At 42.6% G+C, this 18,809-nt stretch overlaps 1 protein-coding gene across 2 annotated transcripts in view; it reads right to left on the bottom strand.

Annotated features, from left to right (window-relative positions):
• Positions 1-18,809, bottom strand: part of LOC141272697 (protein MTSS 1-like) — a 165,738-nt gene that overhangs the window by 18,617 nt on the left and 128,312 nt on the right. For both annotated transcript variants that reach the window (XM_073683669.1, XM_073683670.1), the window contains exons 7-9: positions 11,117-11,274; positions 10,558-10,665; positions 7,688-7,785 (exon numbers count right to left, since the gene is read on the bottom strand). In XM_073683669.1, the coding sequence (XP_073539770.1) occupies positions 7,688-7,785; positions 10,558-10,665; positions 11,117-11,274 (364 nt within the window). The remainder of the gene's footprint in view (positions 1-7,687; positions 7,786-10,557; positions 10,666-11,116; positions 11,275-18,809) is intronic.

Below are 18,809 nucleotides of genomic sequence, written 5' to 3'. Positions count from 1 at the left end.
TGCTGGGTGCGGGACCCCGGCAAATCATACATTGATGCCCTACCCCTTTAAATAGAACCAGAGTGCTGCATAAATTAAAGGAAAAAAATATATATACTTACCTTTTGGACCAGCACCATTCCTCTGCTCTTTGCAGCCAGATGGTCTCTTGACAAACATTCAGTGACCAAGTAACATTTTTTTATATCATGAGACTGGCAGGGACACGGGTCTGAGATCTGCACTGTCTGGGGGTATATATATATTTTTTATTTTATTTTTTTATTTATTTTAATTTATGCGGCAGCCTGAGGTCAGTAATAAGGTGTTGTTCAGTAGTTAACAACTCTTTTAACTTTGACAGCTACACACACATATTGATTACATGTTCTAAGCCCTGGAGGTGGTTGTGTTTGTTAAAAGTGTTTTTTCACTTTTAGAAAAGTGGACCCCAAACATTTCCTGTCAGGTAACACAACAAAATCAGAAAGTACTCATCCTCCCTGAGGCAAAGCCCCGGCTCGCTACCACTGCTCTGGTCTCGATATTCTGGCAGCAGCAGTGATGCCAAGCCGACCGCTCACATCACTGCTGCACTGTCCACCTTATCTGAGCCACCGAGCTCAGGTGATGTTAGCTGTCGACATGACGGTCACCGCTGCAGCCACAACACAGACAGATAATGGACACGGAAGTGGTGCTGAATGATTTTATTATGTTACATAACAAGAAACGTTTGTGGTCCACTTTTTCAAAAATGGAAACGCCCACAAAAACTAATGTGAAATTTTACTCCTAAGCAATAGGACAAAGAACAAGATCAGGGAAGAATAAGGAGGACATTGGCAAAGATTTCAGACTTTATAGAACTTTCTAAAAGAAAAACCTCTTTCACAGCAACCAATCACAACGCAGCTTTTGTTTAATATTCTGCACTTGAAATCTGTGCTGTTATGGGTTGTTATTGGACACAGAATCTTTCTTCTACACAAGTTTTCCTAAATCTACCCCACTGTGTTTAATCGATTTTAAAACTTTCAGAAAGCCCTATTTTCCCAAAGTGACTTTCCGTGATGTGACCTGCTTCACAACACATTTCTCCTCTTAGGTAATCTCCTAGTGGTCTGCCTTTCCTTAGTGCACAGAGAGGCCCTTAGAAGTCTGAAAACATTCTTCCTTTATAAACAGCCTGTAGGTTTCTTCACTAATCCTAACCACAAGAAGCAGAAAATCTCCTCTGCCAAACACGGCAGAGTCGGAGGATCCTTACATGGCCATATAGAAAGAGGACACTATAATCTAAGAACTAAAACATCCCCAGGGAAGAATCTCCAACGTGTTACTACATGGCTCGAGCCAGGAGACCTGTGAATCTCAACGTGGCTTATAGTTTAAGCAACAGATATCTGTAGTCATGGAAAATAAAGGTTTATAATCCAGAAAGCCATCACATTCCTTTTTCAGTGCTGATTAGTAGGAAAAGGAAATGGTCTTAAACGTTCCTATGGATTTCAGAAGGCAATCTGGTTCATAAAGACTACAAGTCCCAGCCCGTCTGGCAGGCCTTCCTTAGTTCCTTTATAGGTGGGAAGCCTTTAAGTTGTACTAATATTTAGAAGTTATTGACCACTAATTTTCAGAATGAAATGGGTTCGTGTTGGCGGAGCTCAGAAAAGAGTATGCGCCCACATTGAGTATTTACAGCAGATTTATCGGAGAGTTTTGGAAGGAAAAAACACTGCGCAAAATATGCCCGTTTCAAATGCGTTTTTCCCCCATCCCACAGTTCCCAGCCTCTTCTGATACGTTCCCGTCAGCGTCCACAATATCCGTTTCTAAAACTAACAACTCGCTATGCATTAAGTCCAGTGATTATTTTGGCATACTAAGCAGAGAACATCTTGACCTCCCCCATTCCCTCTCTGAGATGAGCTTCTAGCCTTTGACAAAAGGGTCAGATGCTATTTTTAACAGCTGCTAAAAAACGGAAAAAAAAAAAAAAACGCCTTTCCATTTGCTCTGCTGCTTTCCAACATCTGTTAAATCTCTTCCTCTCACAGAGGTCCCCGGCTAATTGGCAGCCTGTCAGAGAGCGCTGCCATGTGCCTGCATCTATGGGCTTGTATCCCAACAAACACACAAAAAACAACACACACAACAATAACAGAAAACTCCACAACAAAAACAAAGCGACAAAATCCAGAAGCGGAGAGAAGGCCGGGGGATGATGAGAGCTATGGCCTTTGTTCTGGAGGGAGGGTGCATGGCATGGGCAGCACAACTCCCAGGTCTTCATGTAAGGGCAGAAATAAAGCACAAAACAGTGTAGCAAAACCCAAGGATGTGCCACGTAAACCCAATACAGGAGATGGAATAGCATGTAGAGCCCATCCCTTTCTGCTATTAGTAAAAGCCTTTAATAATACCTAGACATACATAGTTAATAGAAAACTTCCTACCAGTCCTTTTTCCAGCCTGCATCTTCTGGCCATTCTGCTAGCAATGCTTTATTACCACAATTTCTGGATTATCATATCTACAAAAACACACCAGACAGCATCAACAGCACCAGGCTTCGTCTGCACATTATGCAAGTTTCTAAAGTGTTATAATTTACTAATAAATCTGCCATTTACTGTTCACAAACCACATGCTTGGCCCACCTAGGAGCCAAACAGAACCAAAATGTGCCCAAAAGGCTTTCATACTCTATTCGAATCAGATTAGTTTTCAATAAATAGGTTGTTCACTACTTTACAACTCCTGTTTAATCAGTTCAGGGACCCACAGTAAAAATAACAACGTACACTTACTTACCGCAGAGGCTGAAGTAACATTGTTGTGTCATGCGGCTGCTAACTGTCTGCTGTTCATCAATATTCTGTCGGAGGGGATGACTGCTTTGATGAACTAGTAAATGCTGCAGCCGGTCAGCGGCCGCTGATCACGCAGGAATACATACCGTATATTCCGGCGTATAAGACGACTTTTGAAGACTGAAAAATCTTCTGTCTAGTCTGGGGTCGTCTTATACGCCGGTAATGCTTTTGAACTTTCAGAAATTGACATGCGGGGATACTCTGGGGGTGTTAATAAGCTGCCGTGGCCGTATCCCTGCCATGTCGGAGTTAATATAAGGTGGAGGGAGTTAAAATACGGCGGCGGTAGGTCCAGACAGTCAGCGCTTCTGTGCTGAAACTGACACATCGCTGCGTATTCCCAGCTCCGGACACAGCGCAGGGCTTCTGTGCCGACAGCTTTCACTTGTCACAGAAGCGCTGCGCTGTGTCCGGAGCAGGGAAGTTCGCATCGCTTCTGTGACAATATATGAAAAGCCGGCAATTCAGCAGCGGCATAAGCCGGCACCCGACAATTTAGAATAGAAAGAATAGAGCATCACACACACATTAGATAGATAGAAACATGTCAGTCACATATATATGAAGTACAGTGACAGTATTGCTTACTGTACTTGTCATTTAGTGTAAAGGATTTATTAAAACAAATATTAGTGTTTTCATGCACTGTCTCTTTAAGAAAGCCGGCCGGCAATTCAGCGGCTGTACCCCACAATTTATAACAGAAAGATAGAGCATCACACATAGATTAGATAGATAGAAACAGGTCAGTCACATATATATGAAGTACAGTGACAGTGTTGATTACTGTACTTGTCATCTAGTGTTAAAATAACGGATTTATTTAAAAAAAAATTGGCGTGGGGTTCCCCTTAATTTTAGTCTCTAGCGGAGGTTAAGCAGACGGCTGGGGCAGATGTTTGAAGCCTGGGAAGGGGGTAATACCCACGGAGCTTCCCAGGCTACTAATATCAGCCCCCAGCTGAATACATAGTCTTTACTAGCTATTAAAATGGGGGACCCCCCCAAAAAAAATGACGTGGGGTCCCCCCTATGTTAATAGCTAGCAAAGGCTAGGCAGACAGCTGGGGGCTGATATTAATAGCCCAGGAAGGGTGCCATGAATATTGGCCCCCTCCCAGGCTAGAAACACCAGCCGTCAGCCGCCCCAGAAATGGCGCATCCATAGGATGCGCCAATTCTGGCACTTAGCCTCGCTCTTCCCACTGCCCTGTAGCGGTGGCAGTGGGGTAATAGGGTTGGGGTTGATGTCAGCTTATAATGCCAGCTGACATCAAGCCCAGGTTAGTAATGGAGAGGCGTCTATAAGACACCCCCATTACTAGCCCCATAGTAAAAGTTAAAAAAAACACAAACACCCAGAATAAAGTCCTTTAATTGAAATAAACACACAATTCTTTATTGTTCTAAATTAAACCATACTTACCATCACGCCCATTCCAGCTGAAGCCAACGATCTCCTGCAATAAAAGTAAAATAATAAAGCAACCTCATCCTTACCTCTCCATGGTTCCCAGGACAGCTTCAGCTCTGCTACATCGAGATGACAAGCGGGACCGCAGCAGAACACTGCCGTCCAGCTTGCCATGCCGCAGACACTGAGAAGCGCAGGCATGCTTGCGCTCCTCAGTGTCTCGCTGTGACGGCATCCAGATGAGCCGACAATGAACTCAGCTCACCTCCTGGACGTCCGTCACTGACAGCGTGGGAAACTTCTACTGCGCATGCGGGGAGCAGGAGAATTTTCCCACGCTGTCAGTGACGTGCATGAGGTGAGCCGAGTTCATTGGACATGATCTCGGCTCATCTGGATGCCGTCACAGTCAGACACTGAGGAGCACAAGCATGCCTGCGCTTCTCAGTGTCTGCCGCATGGCGAACTGAACGGCAGCGTTCTGCTGCGGTGCAGCCTGTCATGTGAATGTAGCAGAGCTGGACCGGTCCTGGGAACCATGGAGAGGTAAGGATGAGGTTGCTTTATTATTTTACTTTTATTGCAGGAGATCGTTGGCTTCAGCTGGAATGGGTGTGACGGTAAGTATGGTTTAATTTAGAACATTAAAAAATTGTGTCTTTATTTCAATTAAAGGACTTTATTCTGGGTGTTGTGTTTTTTTTTAATTACTTTACTAGAAATTCATGGCGGTCATGTCTAATATTGGCGTGACCCCATGAATTTCGGGCTTAGGGCCAGCTGATAATGCCAAGCTGGCCCTAACCCCTTTATTACCCAGTGAGCCACCGCACCAGGGCCCTGGATGAGTTGGGTACAGCGCCAGAAGATGGCGCTTCTATGAACGCGCCATTTTCCGGGGTGGCTGCGGACTGCAATTTGCAGCGGGGGGGGGCCAGAAAGCTTGGGCCTCCCTGCGCTGCAGATTCCAGCCCCCAGCTGCCTAGTTGTACCTGGCTGGACACAAAAATAGGGCGAAGCCCCACGTCTTTTTTTTTTTAATTATTTCATGAAATAATTAAAAAAAAAAGGGCTTCCCTATATTGTTGTGTCCGGCCAGGTACAAATAGGCAGCTGGTGGTTGGGGGCAGCCCGTTCCTGCCTGCTGTACCTGGCTGGACACAAAAATATGGCGAAGCCCAGGTCAACATTTTTGGGAAAAATTAATTACAAAATTAATAATTTAGGGACTGCATCTTTATTAACCCCTCAATTGTCATTTAGTGTTAAAATAAAGGATTTTTTAAAAAGAAAATTGGCGTGGGATCCACCATCATTATAGTCTCTAGCGGAGGTTAAGCAGACGGCTGGGGCAGATGTTTGAAGTCTGGGAAGAGGGTAATACCCACGGAGCTTCCCAGGCTACTAATATCAGCCCCCAGCTGAATACCTAGCCTTTACTAGCTATTAGAATGGGGGACCCCCCCAAAAAATGACGTGTTGTCCCCCCTATTTTAATATGTTTATGAGTGACAGTTTTCCTGCTATATACCTGCATGTCATAAGAATTTAAATTAAAAAAGGACCATGTTAAATTCAAATCTGTTTTTTTTTTAATTTTTACCGGTGTTTGGTATCCGTTGGAAAAGGGGTAGTCTTATACGGTGAATATATCCTAAACTCTATATTTTAACAGGAAAGTAGGGGGGTCGTCTTATACACCAGGTCGTCTTATACGCCGGAATATACGGTAGTTTATATTTTCTATGGCGTTCCTGAATTGATTAAGCAGGGGTTATCCAGTTGTGAACAACCTCTTCAAAACAAGAATTTTCAGATAAGGATGCAGTCAGTCAGCATTATTACTCGCGAGGATGGCATCGCTATCCTTGGACTGGCATTCGGCTCTCTTGACCCGAGCGTGACAGCTACATAGAAATACATGCTGGCATGCTCAGGTCAGGAGAGCGGACGGCCAGTCCGAGGATTGCGATGCTATACGTGCGCCCCAACAAACAGTGAAATTCTTCTCCACCCCATCCCTTCTGCTGGAAATGGCAACAAAGGAAGAAATCAGTTCTATACTTATTTAAGGCAAAATTGAGTATTACAAATCGTACGTAATGTATCGCTCATCCTAAATGCTGATTTATATATCAACTGAATTTATCGACTATTCCCTATATGTGCCAATCCATATGCATAGATCATAATGAAGAGCCATCTGCTGGTTATGTCCCAGGTCTAAATCATTTAAACATAGAAAGCGACTGATGAAGCCTTTCTTGAATACAAATTGCTGGGTCTAACCTTTGAGTATTTAACTGAGAAGCCCTTCACTCCTCAAATTTTTGCATAGATTTTTAGGCTTGGTACAACAATCTCCAGATGGCTAGCCGATTGCTCTCCTGAATAGGAAGTTCAGATGTAATGCCAAAAAAAATCATACCACCAGGTCATGTTCTACATTATCCACCCAAGACTGAGCTAATAAGCTGTTCTAATTCCCTCTTCCTTAACCAGGATGGCTCCACAAAACATGAAGTGGATTTGCTCGTGTCTCACTACACTTGTCACAAACACTGCTTATGCTATGCGATTGGCTCGATTCCGGTTCTAGCAGTGCTCACTCTGTGCCCAATTTACTGCCAACCACAATCCAGACATACACACACTGTCCATATATTTAGGGCTCACACTCCTACAGTTCCCATAATGGAGCCACCATTTATCTCCTATGTCAATTGAGAATTCACTTTCTTGCACATCTATGCCACTCTCTTCTGCAATCAGCTGGTAAAACTACTAATATCTCACTGATATTATATTTTAATATAGAGAGGCTTTTTAAGTCTTAAAGATATAGACATTTTTTTTTCCTAAAACCCCCCTCCAAAAAACCCCCAAAAACTGGACACGAGACAGATATCTGCACTAAAGGCATACCAACAGCATGGGGCAACAGCAAGTCTCACATGTCTAAGGGTTTGGTTCATCTATAGAGGATATTGGAGGAGAAACCATGACTGCGCCACTCCTCTGAAACTGATGTGAGCACCAACTCAGAAGTCATGTCAGGCTGCTGACTAATTTTCATCAGAATAGAAGCATTTTTCTACAATGAGTCCAACAGGAGAACCAGAGGCGCCACCAGTGAAAAAAAGACAGCATCTAATAAGTATAGGTTGCTTAATACCTTTGAAGTCAGTGGAAGGAGTAGACTTCCAGCTGTGGAAGCATACGATGGATGACTTGATCCATGCAAAGAGTACAAAATGACAGTACATAGTAAGGTGATGTAAGGGATACAACATGCATGTATTCCACCACCACAAATACAAGAGTGTGTGGGGCTAAACAAGGGCGTTTGCAGCACCAAAGTAATTCCCACTGGCTACACATATCTGCACAAACACTGGAAGCCGCTGTACAGTACCTGTTGGTGCTGGTCTTTCGTGATAAGGTTCCACTTGGTGAAGCAGGCGGGGTCTGATAAATGAAATTGTAATCCGAGTTCTTCAGATCGTGTATCACCTGTAAAAGAGAATAAAAGAGTCCTGAGTCACTGCTCATGCCCCTTATATTCAGTCCGGATAAAGATAGGCCTCTGTACTGTTAATACTCAATGCTTGCATGAAGAGTTATAATGAGGAACAGCAAGAGAATATTTGAACACACATCATACCAGCTTTTAAAAGGGTAGTTTAATGGGTTCGATAATTCATTGTCCTACATCCTATTAGGGTAATTTAGGTTAAAGGGCTTGTCTCATTTTCTTAACTGGATAAAATTGCAAAGTCCATTTGAAAACAAGAAACTTTGCAATTTACCATGTATTAAAAATCCTCTTCAGTTTCAAGAATGTAGAGATTTTATTGTCTACTACTTGCTACAAAGGTTACCAGCCACCATTGCAGTCTATCAGAGGTGGTTGGGCTCTTAGGCAAGAAGCGCAGCAGTTGCAAGCTATTTGCTATAGAGTTTTGTAAGCCGTGCTCTGAAGTTGTCTGGATCTAGCCAGCTTCATGGTCATTGGGCTCTTCCGATGCTGTAACGTCAAACCTACCTCTGCTTATAGCAGGAGAGCTTGCACAGTTCGGGCCAGCGGCTCAGCCATGCTGCTGGTCCGAACTGTCAATTATCAAGCAGGAAGCTTGAGGAGCAGAGGAACAAAGAGTTCTTGAACATAGAAGATGCGACAACCACTTTTATAAAAAAAACAGTTCTATGTTCAGGATCCTCATCTCTTTCCCAGAGTGCAGACTGGTTACAAAGAGCATCTCTCACCATTGAGGACGGGTGCTCGCCTGAATTACCCAGAAAACCCAATGACATGAAGGGACACTATGTGATACTTAATGAAATCTGCTTTCCCACAGATTACAGCAGATTGCTTGGGTTCCTTCAGGTAAGGGGAAATGTCAGTCAGTCTAAAGTCTAGAGTCCCTTCCATGAAGTAGGTGTAATCCAAAGTGGACAATCCATTTAAAGTAGTGAAGTTAGACATTTTGTACACTAAAACAATATCTAATCATTTGTGGGGAAAAAAAAAAAAAGAAGAAATTAATAAAACAAGAAACTGCTCATGACTTCCATCGCCTGTTGTAGACTCTGCCCACAACTAACCAGATCTGTAAATATGGCTAATAAGCAACCGCGGGAATTCAAGAACAGCTGAAAAGGAAATCTCCACAAAGATACAGATTTCCTTTAAGACTTGGATTGTTTGTGGGCTAGTAATGAGCAACAGGATATAGCCTACATTAAACCAGTGGAAACACTGAAGCACAGAGGGATACAAAAAGGTTAAACAAGGAATATAATGTAGAAAATAGCAGTAGTGTATCTATGACCACAACAACATCTTCATGACAAACGTTCAGAACTCTTAAAGTCATTCATTAGAGCAGGGGTCCCCAACCTGTGGATCGGGAGAGACATGTGGCTCGCAGGCCTAAGATGCGTGGCTCGTGGCTGTCTGCATTTGCACCTCATCTAGCTACAAGCTATGAAGAGAAGGTCTTCATACATGATTTTTATGAGTAGTCCTGTATAGAACAGAAGACCTGAATGTGCATACACTTGCAGGGGGAAGGGGTAGAGAAATAAATATAGTAATCTGGAGATAGGATGATACTGTTAGAGGGGAGCTGGAAGCTCTGGACACAATAGTGTTGAGGGTATGCTTGATATCAGAATACAAAATGAAGGCAAAGTGGGAACCCTTAGATGTAATTATACATCCTAAATGGGAGGAGGGCACAAGATCTCAGCGGTTTACCGGTGATGGTGGGCTCTAAGTGTCACTACTGTGTGGGGGCAGACCTCGCTCAGAGTTGAATGTGGCTCTCAAGGTAAGAAAGGTTGGGGACCACTGAATTAGAGAATGAGTCAGTATTAGGCCCTGTTCACACTTCATTTCTTCTACATTTGTCTGCCAGTCAGAACAAACATATGTTCAGGAAAAAAAAAAAAAAAAAAAGGTAATTTGAACTTCGTTTATGTCATTGCAGTCTATAGCCCCTTGGGGGTCATCTGAATCCTGTCCGAGTCCCGAATGCAAGACGAAACCCACGACCGGACTGCAGAATTGCAGTTTGTGTACAGGGCCTTAGGCTTCTATATGCTCCATTGTACTTTAGGTGAAGAAATCATTAGTTCTCTGCGTATTAAATGTGAGGATAGTGTCCTGTGAAATGTCTGCAGATTACAACGTGCACTCAGCTAGGAAACAGGTCAGAGGAAGGAACTAGGAGTGAGTTCATAGTCTGATAATACAAAGGACTCTTGCAAGCCAGCTCTATCCATATTCCCTGGACACCACGTGTATATCTGCAGTGATAGGACTCCCAATTCCTGCTATGAATGAACCTGGTCAGTCATGATTACAGTCCTCCTGAGACTGTGCCGACAAGCACACAAGGGACTTTGATTTAGAAAACCTACAATAATGAAGACTACTCTCAGAAATACTAATTTCCTCCTACTCTTATCAGGCGCTTTGCCTGGCACTGCTGGGTATGGCTATGTAGATGTTCAATGTCGGCACTCTTTACAGTCAATAAACCAAAACTCCTGGTTGTTGTTTTTTTTATTTTTTAAGTACTCATGCCTATAATAAACCTAGAGGTTAGTCTTCACTCAAATTCATCAATTTACTTTTACAAGCCTTTCCCAGTATATTTGCATTAGGAAATGGATACAGGTATGTGACGTTTCAGCACACCAAACCTAGAACTTATGCTCAATATAGGAAATATGTGAAATATCCCAAACTATTCCTTCCCTTTGTGAGAAGAAACGTACCTGTTCGCTCAAGGGGGGCAGTTTAGTTGGTTCTGTTGTCAGATTTGTCAGATCTTCTAGGATGGTCTGTAAGTGCGTTATCTCTCCCAGCATGCCGATCTCCTCATCCTATTAATATAAAACCCCCAAGGATTACAAAACTGATCAAAATCGCCAGCAACACAACTATAACAAAATATGTCCTGGGCCCATTATTCATTTTACTGGCAGGTTTGGATCCTTTTACACTCAGTCACACAGCTCAGAAGTCCATTTAGTTTTGCACAGTGCCATTCTTGCCCATAGGCTGTGTCTGACATTGCTGCTCTGCCCACATTTCTTGATGGGGTTGAGTGGCAATATGGCATACAACACATGGTCCTCAGCTGCAATGCGTCTCTCATCCATGCATGGACTTTTTACAGTGACTTTAAAAGGTAATCCAACCTATGCATGGGAAGCTGGAAGCCTAATAACTGGTATAGTGGGATACAAATGTTAATTACAATGAGGGGTTCTTCTCTTCAAGACTGCTTCTGTAACAGCACTACAAATCCCAGCATGACTTTTCGGGACTTACCAAGACAGGCTTCAGAAAAGAGACAAACATACAGAAGCGGCCTCGTTCCTCCACTAACGCTCTATAGACAGCCCTCTTCTCCGTTTCTTCAAGAAGCATGTACTTGTCATTGACATCCTGCAGGACGCTGTCCAGCTGCATACGAGCATCATCTTTGCCTTTGGGAAAAAAACAACAATTGACCTTGAAGACATGACCTGAACAGGCAGGGTGCACTCATGTTACCACTGAGCATCTTCTTTAGCGTTTACATATTGAACTAAGGCAAGTGACCTACAGAACAGTTATAGAGATAATAAAATATCTAAACCGTCAAACACAACATCCCTTAATGTAGATCAGCCTTAAAACTGGATTAAAGACTGAAATATGTGCTAAATATATAGAGTCTTTCAAAATTTCTTGTCAATAACTTATATAGCAGACACAGTACTATGGTATTTAAAGAGGATCTGTCGCTTGCCATAAATATGTAATTTTTACTTGATGTAAATGCTGCTCTTCTCCAGAATCTGGCATAGTTTTTCTTTTGTTCCTGCTCCTCTCCATCCCTGAGATATGGCCTCCTTTACCCTGTACAGAAATCTAATCTTTTTAGCCATATGGGTGTGGTCATCAACTGTTCTCTACAAGTATCCTCTTGACGACCACGCCTAGCTGGCTAAAAAAAAATATTAGATTTATTTACAGAGAAGAGAGGGCCATATCTAAGGAATGGAGAGGAGCAAGGACACAAATTAAACAATACCAGAGTTAGGAGATAAGCAGTATTTACCAAAAGTAAAAAAAAAAATACATATTTGTGGTAAGGTCATCTTCAAAGAGAAACTGTTAGTATGATTAACCCTCCTAAGCCATCTATATGGGCATGCAGGTCACAGAAAGTGGAATAAAAGAATACCTTGATATCTGCCATCCGATGTTTTATTCCAGAGAAATCCACATTTTTCTTAATATGCAAATGAGCTATTAAGATCTATGGGCCGGCCATAGCTCTCCCTGAGAATCTGCCTCCAGAGCTTATATTAAATTAAAGGATGCGTTACCTTCACTGACCTGCCTCCTATTTTACATAATGCATCTAGTAGTGCGGGCTAGGTAAAATAGGAGGCACATCAGTGAACGATCAGGGAGCTGCCATAAGAGCATACAGATGAATATGTAAGCAGAGCATCAGATAGAGCGCCCCCCACAGGCCGCCCCGAAGCACGAGCATATCATTATCTCCAGGCTTAAAGTAAGATTACACAAGAACCACAGGACAGATTTCATCAACCAAGGTATCATATCAATCAGTGTAATGTCACCCACCTGACAGTGTATGTAGTTTTCTGAGCACAATCCTGCTGACAGGTACGCTTTAATTAAAAACCTATGACCCGAATGCTCCTATAGACGACTTAGGAGAGTTGATCCTACTGACAGATTCCCTTTAATCTCCATCATTATGATTTTTAAACAAGGTGCAGAACAGTCTTTAGCCTCCAGGTGTCACTGTTGCAACCACCTGTAGTGTTTATTGGCTGATGATTTAAGCAAACTATATAATATATGGACATTTCCATGGAAAGAATGATACAATACCTCCCTCCATGCGGTTATATCTAATTATTTATCATCATATTAAACTGCAGTCATACCTATGCAGTCATCCCAAAAAATTATCATACTCTTCAACTAGCATTTAATAAACCGAACTATACCATGTAAGGCTGGGCTATGGTTGGAAGTTCTCTGTATGGCTCAATAACGTATTTCTAATCAGAGATTTTTATATGGAAAGGCACAACGATCAGATCTGAAAATGACGTATCTTGCCAAAATGGTGTCTAATATAATCATTATTATTCTGAATTATCCCATTATCTATAGCAGTATGAGCACAATTTAGGTTTTAGAACTTTTTAAAACAAGTAATAAATTTGCAATGCTGCTGAAGAATGTGAAGGAACAAATGGTGGGAATGACAGACTCCATGCATGCCGCTCACACAGCTGACACGCAGCAGCTGGACAGTCATATGTTTCACTGAGCATTACTCAACAGTAAAAATACCCCAAGAGTCACCCAAAAAGCCATGAGAATGCAGTATAAGGGCTTCTTCCCATGGATTACAGTGGTCGTCCAGTGAGGGGAGAAGCATGACATGCTGCATGAGAAGAAAACCCAAACATAGTGCAACGTTTAACCTGGTGTACATGCCCAGTTCTCTTGAATCCAGCATTATTTATCCGCCAAATCCAAGCGACACTACTCCATCCTCCTCCTTCTGGACCAGTCATCTGCCTTCGACACAGTCGACCATTCCCTCTTATTACAGATTCTCTCATCTCTTGGCATCACAAACTTGGCCCTATCTTGGATCTCCTCATACTTAACAGACAGGACATTCAGCGTCTCCCACTCACGCACCACCTCCTCATCTCGCCCCCTATCTGTCGGTGTCCCCCAAGGTTCAGTTCTAGGACCTCTGCTCTTCTCAATCTACACCTTTGGTCTTGGCCAGCTCAGAGTCTCATGGCTTTCAGTATCACCTCTATGCTGACGACACACAGATCTACCTCTCTGGAACCGATATCTCCTCCCTACTAATCAAAATCCCACAATGTCTGTCCGTTATCTCATCCTTCTTCTCTGCCAGCTTTCTAAAACTTAACATGGATAAAACAGAATTCTACATCAATGGCTGTTCACTCTCCCCAGTCCCACAAGCTCGGGCCTTGGGGTAACCCTGGACTCTGATGTCTCCTTCAAACCACATATCCAAGCCCTTTCCCCTTCCTGCCGACTCAAACTCAAAAACATCTCCCGGATCCGTGCATTCCTCAGCAAAGACTCTGCAAAAACACTAGTGCACGCCCCCCATCATCTCCCACCTTGACTACTGCAACCTTCTGCTCTGTGGCCTCCCTTCCAATCTATCCTAAACTCTACTGCTCGACTAATCCATCTGTCCCCCCCGCTATTCCCATGGCCTCTCGTCTCTGTCAATCCCTTCACTGGCTCCCCATTGCCCAGAGACTCGAGTTCAAAACCCTAACCCTGGCATACAAAGCCATCCACAACCTGTCTCCTCCATACATCTGTGATCTAGTCTCCCAGTACCTACCTGCACGCAATCTCCGATCCTCACAAGATCTCCTGCTCTACTTCCCTCTTATTTCCTCTTCCCACAATCGCATACAAGATTTCTCCTGTGCATCCCCCTACTCTGGAACTGTCTACCCCAACACATCAGACTCTCGCCTACCGTGGAAACCTTCAAAAGAAACCTGAAGACCCACCTCTTCCGACAAGCCTACAACCTGCAGTAACCATCGCTCCACCACATTACTGCATGACCTCCTCTACCCCCACCTACTGTATCCCCACACATCCCTTGTAGATTGTGAGCCCTCGCGGGCAGGGTCCTCTCTCCTCCTGTACCAGTCGCTGACTCGTTTTGTTAAGATTATGTAAATATTTTGCTATGTATACCCCCTTTTTCACATGTAAAAGCGCCATGGAGTAAATGGAGCTATAATAATAAATAATAATAATAATTTATGGTTCCTGAGATATGACCTTATCTACCTCTGTATAAATTAAGTTTTCATAGCCAACTAGGCGTGGTCCTCCAGGCTCCTCTCATATTGCAGAGTTGGGGGATTACACCCACTTGGCTAACAGCCGGTTTTACCGTACATAAGAGTTAGAGGGGGTTATATCTCAGGAACGGAGAGGCACAGGAACAGCAGAAAAACAACACTAGATTGAGCAGAACAGTAGCATTTATGCAAAGTACAAAATGACATATTATGGGCAAATGACAGGTCTTTAAATGTAGTAAATGACGATAGAAGGAAGATGCACGCGTCACATGCTCCGATAGTATATAGCAATGCATACTAGCATCGCAGCAATATCAGTGTTTTCATTACACAGCCCCTGGCCATTAGTTACTCCTGAGAATCAGGACTTGAGACATGTCTGGAGCTGCTGTAGAGATCTCACATATGGTAATTAAATCTCTACAGGGAATATAGAAAACGTGTAACCTGAAAAGGAATGATCACCACTGTCTTAGAGAATATGTGGTATACATGAAGAGTCCTCCTCCTGAGCCGACACAATACACAATGCATTACTCTGTGACTGCATTGTAATAAAATCCCCTCTGCACTACAGACAAAGCAAACAATGTCAGACGTTGCCCCTTAAGGTGTAATGCATGCGTGCCCTACTTTACCTAAAGCCATCTCCATACGCTCACGTCTCTTATAATCGCGTCATCTGACATCTTGGAATCTATACTTAAAGTTACTCCATAAAATAATTCTATAATTAACACGCATAATAGCAACTCCCTAATATCTGGACGGTTCAAAAACATACAGGGCTGGCATAATACAGCGTGTGGTAAACCGATGGGTATGCAGGGAATAATTATTTTGTACACATCCTCTTGATCAAATTCACAGAGAGGATTTAAAGTTGTTCTTTGGACATGGGGTAACATGTGGTAGCAAGCCGGAAAAGATCTAAAGGCTAAACAAGCCCTTTATAGTAACCGTCCAATATAAGCAGTCTCAAACCTTGCCAGTGTTCCTAATCCAGTACTGCCCACAGTGTGCCACAGCACTGGTAAACAGAATAACGAAAACTCACAGCAGATGCCAGTTTCTCAGGACGAGAAGGTCTCCACTATGAAGCTTTTCACAAAATAAATGCTGCTGCGGTGAAGAAGACATCCCTTGGTTTAAAGAGGTAATGCCTCTTTACCAGAAGTCAGAGCACTTGTTTTAATGGGCATCACAACCATATATCTGTATCCTTATAGTTACAGCAGTAGGACAAGGTAAGGGCACGACGGCCAGGACCCACCATTACTAGAAAACTCCTATACAGCAAAGTCTAATAATAACTAGCCTCCTATCCTCTTCACCTGTGTCCAGATCCATCACTGTGGGGGTGCCAGCAGCTGGACCACCACAGATTCTCACCCTATAAACATGTCATACTTCCTTGGGCCTCATTCAGACGTCTGTTTTTCACATACATATCTGTTTTCACAGATAGAACATGTATCCATTATATGGAGCTGTTCACATGTGCAAGTTTTTTTTTTTCTTAAGGGAAAAAAGTGCCCGCCCAAAAATAATCACGGCAACATGGACAGTTTTTGATCCATGTCATGGATCAAATTTACCCATACAAGTCCATCGGTCCTTGAAAATCACGGACAGCGCACCCATGGCGTCAGCGTGCAATCTGTGTGCAGTCCGTGATTAACATTGTAATGGATAGAAAGAAGATTTGTAATTTATAAAAAAAAAATTCATATGTGAAAATCACTGCAAGGAGTTTCTATGTTCTCTGTGGGTTTCCTCCGGATTCTCTGGTTTCCTCACATGTTTCAAAGACATCCTGATAGGGAATTTAGATTGTGAGCCCCAATGGGGACAGTGATAAGGTAAGTAAAACGCTTCGGAATATGATGGCGCAATATAAGAAAAACAGCATAATAATCATTGATGCAAGATTGGTGGCAAAAAACTTTTACAATGATCAAATACTGATGAAAAGGATAAAAAATACTGATGACATTTCTACCATTTTTTACATAAATGAAAAATCACTGACATTTGAATTGAGGCCTTAAAGGAATGCAACTTTTATCCCCTCCCTCAAACCATTTACGGTATATGGCTGTGTCCTTTAAAAAATAAAAAGTCCCCTCGATCCCCTTATGAGCCCAGAGTGATGACCTAGCCGTGAGAAATCACGTTTTGAAGTTGTTTGGAAGTGCATTGATGTGTGATGATGCACTTAAAGCTTCTCAGTGTCCTCTGTAGTCCCTTACCAAGCAACCCCTTCCCCTGGCTGATTAACATGCTGTTTGATCTGGGTGACTTGCCACTGACCTGTCAGCCAGGGGAGGGTGTTGTTAAGTAGCACATACAGTAAGAGGAAGACAGGCTGTAAGTGCATCGTCACGCCCCAATGCACTTCCAGGCTGATCTTCAAAAAGCAATATCTCCTTGATAGAGCAGCACTCTAGGGTCATAAATGGATCGACTGGTTTATCTTTTAAAGGGCTAGATTTGGGAAGAGGGGAGGGATTGCTGATGGGTTCCCCTTAAGTGTATATAAAGAATCCTCTTTGGTTTGTGTTTTATTCACAGTGGGTGCCAAGTTGCACCCCACCCATCTATATAGAACAGAAAATTAGGAAGCCCTGCCTGTGATTGTTTATGCTGTGTGACTATTCTACATCATATTACAGGAAGGCTCAAGCAAGAATTTGCAGCATGTCTGCAAATGTGAACGTTGGATTCAAGTGATAGCCTGATTTAAGTTCAAGAATGCGCCTTAACTTCTGCTCTGGGACATTTCACAACCCTATGACCAAAGCCGAACATTTTTCACTAGAATCTCTGAGCAAACTCATAAAAATAAGATGCCATTTTTTATCTCTCCTGCTTTCTCAGTGGTTTTCTTCTTCTTTGAACCGGACAGTTACTATGTAATAGTACTGGACGGTAAGGCTGTGCAGGTGCAATGTATATAGGAAGTAGCACATAATACACACAAGTTCCAAGATGGATCATAAATAATGAAACGGAGAGCCAAGTTGGATACCGAACAGCAAGCATCTGTTTCATGTACCTGCATTATCGAACTAGCTGTTCAACCTGAAGGAATCTCTACTCAAAAAGGGGAAAATGCAGCTTTGTTCTATCTATATTGATCTACAGCACCCCTCCTGTCCATGGGTTGCGTCTCCGCCACAATCAAGCATATGAAGCACAACCCATGGCTCGGAGAAGATCGGAGAACTGCTATTTCTGGAGATGGAAAAATATATATATCTTTTTCATATCCTACCTAGACAACCCCTTTAGTTTCTTTCCAGCCAGAAAGTACAGGGTCTTGTCAGGTCAATATTACGCTTGATTTCGTTCACAATTGCATACTAGGAAGCGATTGTCTCATTTCAAATTGCGATTTCTTGTTAACATTGGAAACTCAAGGTGCCCATACACAAGAGAAAAATCACTTTTTAGCAATTCTTTAATTAAAACCTCACAGATGCCAATAATTGGATATTTTGGATTATTGCATTTACAGTGTTGAAAAACTTGGCTTAGGGGTGAGTGAAGGCACATGTAGCCACTAACTTCTCATTATTGTGGAATGCTAGCATCAACACTTTAAAGCAGATCCATCACCAGATTACAACATCCAAATTATTATACAGAGCTTTTAGGCCAGATAAGATTGGTGTACTTACCTTAAAAAGCCATTTCAGAATGGCTGTGTAATCCTTAAATTAAAATGGGCATTTTAAATATTAAGCAGGGAAACTTTCAAAGGATTATGCAACCATTCTAACACAGAAATTTCATAAGTAAGCACACCAGCCTCATCAGGAGGTGTATACAACTTGGTTTGTGAAATCTGGTGAGAGCTTTATAACCAGCTTGCCTTTCAAAGTAATGGCTGGCTTCCATAAATCTACTATTTTCTTCAGGGAAGCCCAATCTGTGCTTTCCATCAAGTGTTTGGAAGCGTATATTATATCCTAATGATCTCACTCAGCATGGCAGGGCTCCTCGATCACTTTTAGCATGTGCCAGAGACCAAAGTAGGAAAATGTCTTGTGGTTGAGTAGGACTCATAGTAATTTAACTTGCCATATATTCATGCAAAT

The sequence above is a fragment of the Phyllobates terribilis genome, unplaced genomic scaffold (genome assembly GCF_046119375.1).
Source record: "Phyllobates terribilis strain yellow unplaced genomic scaffold, ASM4611937v1 Scaffold_5__5_contigs__length_657084704, whole genome shotgun sequence".
Taxonomy (NCBI): domain Eukaryota; kingdom Metazoa; phylum Chordata; class Amphibia; order Anura; family Dendrobatidae; genus Phyllobates; species Phyllobates terribilis.
Note: the sequence above shows the minus strand (reverse complement) of the source record. Positions and strands in the feature narration are given on the sequence as shown.